Here is an 8,806-nt window from a genome sequence, read left to right on the forward strand (position 1 = left end):
TGGATTCTAAGTGGGAATAGTCAGCCAAGCTCCTCATCATATCTTGAATGATAGAGAGAGAGGGGAAGCATATCCCGTGATTCGTGAGTTGGTTGGCTGTTGATAGATGGCATGAGAACACGTGATTCTCGGGTCCGAATGGCAGGAGGAAATGGACGATTGGCTGAGGATTTTAGTGGGGAAAGGAAAGGTGGTGATATATGAAATCCTTTTCGGTGCCTTGCTCGGGGGGTCCGGGGCTTGTCGTGGCTCGAGATGGCGTTGCGGATTCTAGCGGTCGACGCGTCCCGGCACTGGGAATACGTGTGGTACGCGTTCGATTGCCCGTTTTACTTCTGCCGGTGCTCGATGCACTGATTCTAAAGAAATGCCGCTGAGACGTAGGCAGCACGGCGCGGGAACGAAAGTGGGGCCCACTCTTCAGCCATAGGGCGTGGACTTGGGGGGACCATACGCTAGAGGGGGCGTTTGGTAACCCAAACAGAAACACCACAGTGATCTAAGATTTACCGTGATCTAAATACTAGGATGATTTTTTCTCAGTAATCTAAAACCAATGTATTTAGTAGGTCATGATTCAGTAATTAAAAATTTTTAGGTATCCATGAGTAACCAGGGCCGGCCCGAGCCTTAGGCGAAGGCCCCGGGCCAACGGAAGGCCCCCGGAAGGTGAAGAGAGAGAGAGAGAGAGAGAGGGAGGGAGGGAGGGAGGGACCGTGACCAAAAGGAAGCAAAGGCCCCATATAAAACGGGATGAGCTGGCTACGAGTCTTCCCCCTTGATGGAAGGGAGGTGGAGAGTTTCTTGGCCTGCAGAGGGGAAATTTAGGAAGTGGGGGACGGTAGTTTTGTTTTGGATGGAGAGAGAGAGAGAGAGAGAGAGAGGAGGGATTTGGTTGGCTTGATACACGCCTGAAGCCACTCTTACCTTTCATCCCTTCTCTTGTTTGGTTTTGGTCTTGGTTTTCCTTCCCTCACATTACTCCTGATCCAGCTCGGCCATCAGGAAGAAAGGGGGATTGGAAATGGACTTCTTGGAGGGTGGAGATTCTTTTAATTTTCTCCTCTCGGTTTCTTCTCTCCTCTTGGGTGGTAGAGAGAGAAGGAGGGAGGGGGTTGAATGGCTGCTGTGCTGTGATGTTGCGGTTGCTGCTTGGGTACTCACTTGAAGGGGAGATGGAGGGATGGGACTTTTATTAATTAGATGGAGTCAATTTCCCATAATGCCCCTACTTTCTCTTATAGAGAAGCTCCTGGACAAATTCTTTTCTTTACCTTGACCATGAAGTGCCATGGGATGACCTTTTCCTATTCCGCTCTTGCTTAATATGATAAACAATATTGCCAAGCATTATCTCAGTTATTTAATCAGTTTTATGGCCCTTCTTTTAGGATAATTACTTTTCTGCATTTCTATTCAAAAATAATATTAAATTAAAAAGATTTCTTGCCTATCTTTGTTAGATTCATGTACCTTTGTTGAAATAGTGTACTTGATAGCTATCCATTTTCATATCATTTTTTTTAATATTTTATATTTATTAAAAAAATTTATTATTAAAAAAAAGGCCTCATTCATTGGATTCGCCTTAGGCCCCCAAATGTATTGGGCCGCCCCTGTGAGTAACTTATTTGGTATGGTACGGAGATTCAAGATCACCGACTACATAATACCACAAATATTCTTGATATATCTTAGATGGATTTTTTTTTTTAGTTTTCATAAATAAAAATGTAAATCAATATACTAATTTCTATAATTTTGTCACATATTCTACTTTTAGTAGCCCTTATCATATATTTATTAATCATATAAAATATATTATAATAAAATATTAATATATTTATCAATATATTAATTATTAATATATTCTATAAAAATATATTTATTACTTCTATAAATTATTAATCTTATAAAAATATGTTATTTTTCATTATAGAAATAATATTTTTATTTATACTTATAATAGATTTTTTAATACTAATAATTATTTTGATTAGAAAAATAAGGTACATAGGAGTAATATATTAAATATTTTCATTACATAAATATAAAATATAATAATATATTTTTAGTATAATTTAAAATTATCCTTCAATAATAGTATGATTAGTAATATATTATAATATAATATATTATTAATATATATATAATATTGACATAATATATTGATGGTATATTGATATATCAATTTTTCTACTAAATTGAGGAATATTTTTGCCTTTAACTTTCAACCCAGAATCACTGTCCTGGGGTGATTTTAGATTTCCGACCTTAAGAACGGGTATCCCATCACCGAATTGGATGGTGATTTGAGGAGTAGAGATGATTTAGGATCACCGCCATGTAGAATCACCGTGGTGCAACCAAACGCGGTGATCTCATCATCTCCACTCACATCACTCTCGATCCTGAAACGATCACCCCACACCAAACGCCTTCAGAGGAGTAATGCAGCGAGGCCCAACAAGGATACCAACGTGGGTTACCTGCACCGAAAATGTGCGAAAACGTGGCACGATCTAATTGAGGGTATTCCACGGCCATGCAAAATTACCAATAACCTTGTGCCACACGGTATTCGAGCTATGACGACGTAATGGTTGGGTGGGCCTAATCTTGTGGTACGACGGCCAAGAAAATCGGCTGTTCGTTTCCAAACAGAAAAGATGTTGCTCGATGAATCTTGATCGTTCACCTAGATGAATCTCAACCATTCACCTAATTTAAATTTTTATATAATTAAACTAAATCTAATTCTATACTATCAAATTAAATTTTAATAAATAATATATACAGTATTTTTTAGTAGAATTAAATTTACATTGTTGAAAATATTTTGGCTAGAAACTGTTGTCTTCATTTTATAGAAACATTATAAAAAATAATTTATTAGAACAAAATTAGAAATTGAAAAGAGCTAATGAGTACGGTTGCTCCTTCGTATGCCTATAAAAAAAATTATAAAAAGTCGGAAGTAAAAGAATATTATCTGTGAAAAAAACTCAGTAAGAATCCCAACTAGTCTTTAAAAAAAAAAAAAGAAAGCATTTTACAGAAAATATATTTTAAAATATTTAAAATGACTAAATATTAGGGGATTAAAAAGGGGGGGGAGATCAAGATGGGGTAGGGTGGAGGGTATGCACGAGGCTTGGTTGGTAGGCGCTGACGCTTCTCCACTTGGGTCGGCTTCCCATGGCCCCCGATTTTTTCCACTACCGTCGAATGAGGCTCGCCTTTTTCTCTCCAAACCATCCTCCTCTCTTCTCAGGTAGGCGCGCGCGCGCGCGCACGCATTATTAGGAGGGATGGCCGGATGGGCAGAAGACAGAGATCGAGCACCGCCACCATGCATGGCTCCGCTTCCACTGTCGACCCCATCCCCACCACCACCACATACTACTCCCACTTGAGGGGCCTTCGTTGGGGGTAAGCAGGTTGGAGGAGCCAGGAAGTCGCCTCCTTCGCTGCATGGATCTGCGTTGTTCCATGGGCGAACAATGGCGGCGGTAGCGTGGCATCCTTGATGGACCACTGCGAGGTGCAGTGGCCCAAGACGTAGCCGGACCTACTCGCTGGGGGGAGAAGGGGGATGGCGGCATTGCCCAAGGAGAGGAGGTTGGGCAAGGGTGGTGGCGAGAAGGATATTGGCGAAGGCATGAACGTAATGGTGCAGAGGGGCTTGGGTTTGGTGCGGGTGATGGATGGCGTCAACGAAGTAGACTTATTTTCTTATCATGTGACCGTAATTCTTAATAAAATTAATAAAGATAGATCATCGCAATGAAAAAATAAATTATGAGATTTAATTAATATTTTATTAAAAATTTTGCTCCAATTCGAAGGAGTGTCCCTTTAAAGTTTTTCTTTTGAATACGCAGACGACGCGCCGCCTTCCTTCCTCGTTACCATGTCGATGGCGGCGGCGGCGGCGGCGGCGGCACCGGCAGTGGCCGCGAGGGCCTCCAAGACTTCCATCTATTCCCAGGAAACCCGCTCGCCTCTCTCCAACCCCAATCTCCGATTCCCAACCCGCCCCTCCTTCCCGAAATACCCCTCCTTTTCCCGATGTGCCCCCGAGCCCCTCTTCCTCTCCACCTCTCCCCGCGCTGCCGTCGCCGCCTCGTCCCCCGAGCCCCTCTTCCTCTCCACCTCTCCCCGCGCTGCCGTCGCCGCCTCGTCCCCCTCGCCAACGACCTTCCATGGTCCCTGCTACGTCCTCGGCGACAACATCGACACCGACCAGATCATCCCAGCGGAGCACCTGACCCTCGTCCCCTCCAAGCCGGACGAGCACCGCAAGCTCGGCTCGTTCGCCCTCTCCGGCCTCCCCTCCGCCGCCTACACCGTCCCCTTCGTCCCCTCCGGCGCGGCTTCCACCCCCTTCCCGGTCGTCATCGCCGGCGCCAACTTCGGCTGCGGCTCCTCCCGCGAGCACGCCCCCGTCGCCCTCGGCGCCGCCGGTGTCCTGGCCGTCGTCGCGGAGCACTACGCCCGGATCTTTTTCCGGAACTCCGTCTCCACCGGCGAGATGTTCCCCTTGGAGTCCGAGGAGACGGGGATCTGGAAGGAGTGCACCACCGGGGATATCGTGACCGTAGATCTCGACGGGATCCGGCTGATCAACCACACCACGGGGAAGGAGTACCGGTTGAAGCCGATCGGAGACGTGGGGCCGGTGATTGAGGCTGGGGGAATCTTCGCCTACGCGAGGAAGACCGGGATGATCGCTTCGGCATCGACGGCTTAGGGTAAAGGTGGGATCTTTCTTTCTTTCCAGGCTACTTTTTGCATGGAAATTTAGGAGAAGTACTGAAATGAAATGGGCATTAAGTTTGGCATAAATAAATCCGCTTCTGGAGCAAATGGATATCTCGTTTCATTATTGATAATTAACATTGGACATTAGGTTACGACTTTGTCTTGATTTTTTTTTCTTATGTTGATTGTGGAAGATGATTGTCTCATTTGATTATGCTCTGGTCGTTAAAATATTTATTTTGTGTTTCATATTGCTTTTGGTTTCGTTAATACTAACGTCGTACTAATGTTCTATTGCTCTGTTCAATGAAATTAAGAAAATAGTTTTTAACTGCTAAACAGGTCAAAACGGAGGTTGGTTTGTCACATAGATGGGGATACTTAGCTTTAGCTTGCATTTGGATGCACTAAAGGTCATCATTTGCTAATCTCTTCTAGGTTCTCATACCCCTTGTAATTTAGAAACCTGCTAAAACAATCAGCCTCTTTGATTTCAGTAGTATTGATTTTGCGACACCTTTTGAATTGATGAGCTTTAATGGATTTCCTCCCCTTTTTTTTTATAAGGTGGTGATAGATGTTACATTTTGCTTATGATGATTATTTTGGCGAAACTTAGTTGCATTTTATCATCATGATAGTCAAGCATGTGGGTTTTATGGAATTCACTTCCAGATTATTTTAGGATCTGGTTGGTTGCAACAAAAATTTTGTGAAAACTTATTGTCTTATCAAAGGCTAGATTTTCATTTGTCTCAGCCAGAAACTGACAATTGGAAAGCTTATATCTATAGAAAACTTTTCCTTTCTATGGTAAAATTTCATTTTCCCTTTTACATAGGTTTCCTTGCAACCAAGGAAACCCTTGGTATTTAAGGCTCTCCTGATTTATACATGTATAGTTGTTGCAAGATGTCTTGGATGAGTAGGTTAGCCTTAAGTCCTCAACACTTCATTCTCATGTGCATCGATAGAGTGGCACTGATGATTGCAAAATATTGCTGCATCTTTAAAATTTGTCATCCCTCTTTGCTTGTCCTTACCATGGATTGAAAAACAGCCAGAATTGGATGATACCATACCGTTCTAATGCGAAACCGGCACCAGTATAGGTTTTGGGATACTGAAATCATTTTGCCGGTATGTACCAACCATACTGGTCCATACCATGGTACCATACCAAGTATACCGGTCGGTATTGGCAGTTTTTTATTCTTTTTAATATTTTCAGTTTTGATACACATAGTTAGTACTGGTATTGGACCAATACCATGCCCATTCCGATGGAAAAATCATATGGGGCTTAGTACTGGTATTTAAAACTGAACTTGTTTTGATTGTCGTGTACATTATCAACATATACATTTAAAGTTCAGTATGGGCATCTGAAAATGATGCTTACCTTATTTTCCTTCTTTTGCAAAACACATCTTGGTTCATGTGTTCACCCCATCTCCATTCATTCTCTCATGACTCTTCTCCTAGAGCTCCTCTCATCTGCTGACATATTTGAGAGAGGAAGAGAGAGGCCTTTTAGCATCACAAATGCACTAAACACAAGAAAGCTACTTCTGCATGTGAACTGAGATTTGGATGACACCTGTAAGAATAGATGCCATCCGACATGAAAGTCGGCCTTGGCTAATATTCCAGAATTTGGATATGTAGAATATGCGGCTTCATAGCTTAATTAATAATCTGTAATTCTTCTTGTTATGCAGACTTTTAGCTGTTGTCCCTAATTTTGAGTTGGAGCAAGAAGACCAAAGGAGTGGTACTGGTGAATGAAAATTCGATGTGGGATTTCAGGAAAAAATTTAAAAAATCTTATATTAGGCAATATTAGCATAAACAAGATGTTTCTGTCTAGAAAGATTAAAATATGAAACATATTCACAGAAGAATGACACGTTATGCTTTTTAGGATAATAGAAGAATGAAAAGTGACTTATGAGGGGATAAGTACTGCCAAATCAAAAAAAACTAATATCTTTCAAGAAATAGAATTTCAGGCAGTGACAGTCAAAATTGCAAGTACTTTTGGTGTTTTCATGAAAAAATTCTTTTTTTAGGGAATACAAAATTTCTTCACAATTGACCATTCAGTATAAAAATAATAAAAAAAAAGACACGAAACTTCTTATCTCCTAGACTTAAAGTTCCTAAGACCTTCAGCATGAGGAGGCCAAATGGCCCGAAAGTGGATTGGCTCTCTCTCAACAAATTTAGTTATGCAAAACATTTCAGAATTTTCTGCAACACGGATGCACCATTAAAAGAGCCTTCCTTATGCCTTGCTAGGGAAAGTTGTGACGATCTTCCTTTGATTCATTCTGTAAGTGGGACTGACTGAGAAATTGTCACTATTCATCCTCTCTCTCATATGCTTCAATTAAGCACACACCAAGATGCAGAGGTCATTTTGGCCATCTCAGATTTTTGAAAAATTAATTTTACAAATATGACCACAAGCCCATGGAATTGAAGATGAGGTCTCCATTTCAAAAGGAATTTCATGTAAAATATTTAGTATAGAATTTGTCATTCCCATTCTTAAAATCTATTTTCAATATATTGACAATTTATTCTTTTTTATTTTTCATATTTTTTTAATATATATATATATTTCTTAATATTTTATTCCATGCACATTGCAAGTGTAATCAATTTGCTAGTCTTCATCAAAGTGATATATTTTGATCTTGGCTCGGAGGATGAACCTTTGTGTGGCATGTCAGGAGCCTATGGTTCGAACTCACGAGTCACTAAACAATCTCAGTTTGCTGACCACCCTATGTTCTTGATTAGCCAGGGAGCAAAAAGCGCATTAGAGTTGCCTACTGATTAATTCCAGGTTGCTTTCAATAAATCATTTGAGTGTCAAGCTTAGATTTTTTTTAAAAAAAAAAAAAATCATCTTTAAGTACAAAATGCGCGTTATTTTGGTCAGATGTGCAACTCTGCATGATTTTGCATGTAACCACAATGTGTAAGATCTTCAGCTTGGAATGATCTTGTCCTTCAGCTTTGGAATCCCTTCCAATAAAAGGGTTGATTCCTGTACTTTTCTCTCATAATTTGAGAAAAAGTTGAGATCATCTTTAAGTCATCCAGGATACCTTCAAGCACAAGCAAATTGATACTGGTACTTTATCTGCTTGAAGGTTAGCCACATATTATCACCCCTGTAAATATTCTGCAGTTCTTCATACCTGGAATGGGATTTAGAGAACAAGGGGCACTAATAGAGTTACAAAAAAATTCAGCAATATGGTTTGGTTTTTGTTTGAACCCACGTATGTTTAGTCCAGTAGTCCTGATCGATTTCAGATCAGGCTTATCAGTCTTCACTGCAATTCCCAACATTTGCATATGATTGAAAGCCGTTTGGTGTAAATAGCTGTTTGAAAAACAGAAACATAAGATAAATGAGTATAGGTCAACAAATAAATTAAAGGCAAACTAGTAGTTTATAGAGGTATCACCAATCTAACCTACTCAAAGACGTTTCAAGTTAACCAGCAAAACATAAAGAAAGCGGATGGGTGGAAATTTTTTTTCCCCTCTTTATTGGGGGCTGGCAGTGTTAACCAAATCTTTCTTATCGATTATAACGAATTTACCAATAATTTGCATATTTTTTGAATAACAGTAGTTTGTCAGAACGAAGCCCTTCCAAAGAAGAAAAACGTAAATAACTATCTGTTAATAAACACATAAAAGTCGGACCTAGTAATTACATGGATTTGGATTGTATAGGATCCATGAGAAATCTCAATATGTTTTTTCTTTTTGAATGACTTTGTTCTAGTAGAATAAAATTTCTTGAAATTTTTCCGAAGAAGCTGAGAGTGCCACCAAAAAGAATTTCGGGCCGTCAATTTGCTCAATCTCAGAACGCTTATGGGAGCCTTGAACTTGAGTTACAGAGCAACTACCATCCCTAGATATCGCTACAGGATCCAAGATATGTTAGGATTCTATTTATTTTTCCAGGCAATTTGCATACAGAAAGAGGTAAAAAGTCTAGAAATTTCCCTCA

General features: G+C 40.4%; 1 protein-coding gene across 1 annotated transcript; it reads left to right on the forward strand.

Moving 5' to 3' along the window:
* Positions 1–3,137: 3,137 nt before the first annotated feature.
* Positions 3,138–5,013, forward strand: LOC103704661 (3-isopropylmalate dehydratase small subunit 1-like). The gene is made up of 2 exons (XM_026803683.2): positions 3,138–3,274; positions 3,885–5,013. Exons 1-2 carry the CDS (start codon positions 3,199–3,201, stop codon positions 4,751–4,753), a joined length of 945 nt encoding a protein of 314 aa, XP_026659484.2. The 5' UTR covers positions 3,138–3,198; the 3' UTR covers positions 4,754–5,013.
* The last annotated feature ends 3,793 nt before the right edge of the window (positions 5,014–8,806 follow it).

The sequence above is a fragment of the Phoenix dactylifera genome, chromosome 5 (assembly GCF_009389715.1).
Source record: "Phoenix dactylifera cultivar Barhee BC4 chromosome 5, palm_55x_up_171113_PBpolish2nd_filt_p, whole genome shotgun sequence".
NCBI classification, from domain to species: domain Eukaryota; kingdom Viridiplantae; phylum Streptophyta; class Magnoliopsida; order Arecales; family Arecaceae; genus Phoenix; species Phoenix dactylifera.

Bases quoted from the DNA above. Each gene is read 5' to 3' on its own strand.
- LOC103704661 (XM_026803683.2), top strand. From the start codon at position 3,199: ATGGCCCCCGATTTTTTCCACTACCGTCGAATGAGGCTCGCCTTTTTC. The intron at 3,275-3,884 runs GTAGGCGCGCGC...TTGAATACGCAG, and splicing joins CCATCCTCCTCTCTTCTCAG to ACGACGCGCCGCCTTCCTTC.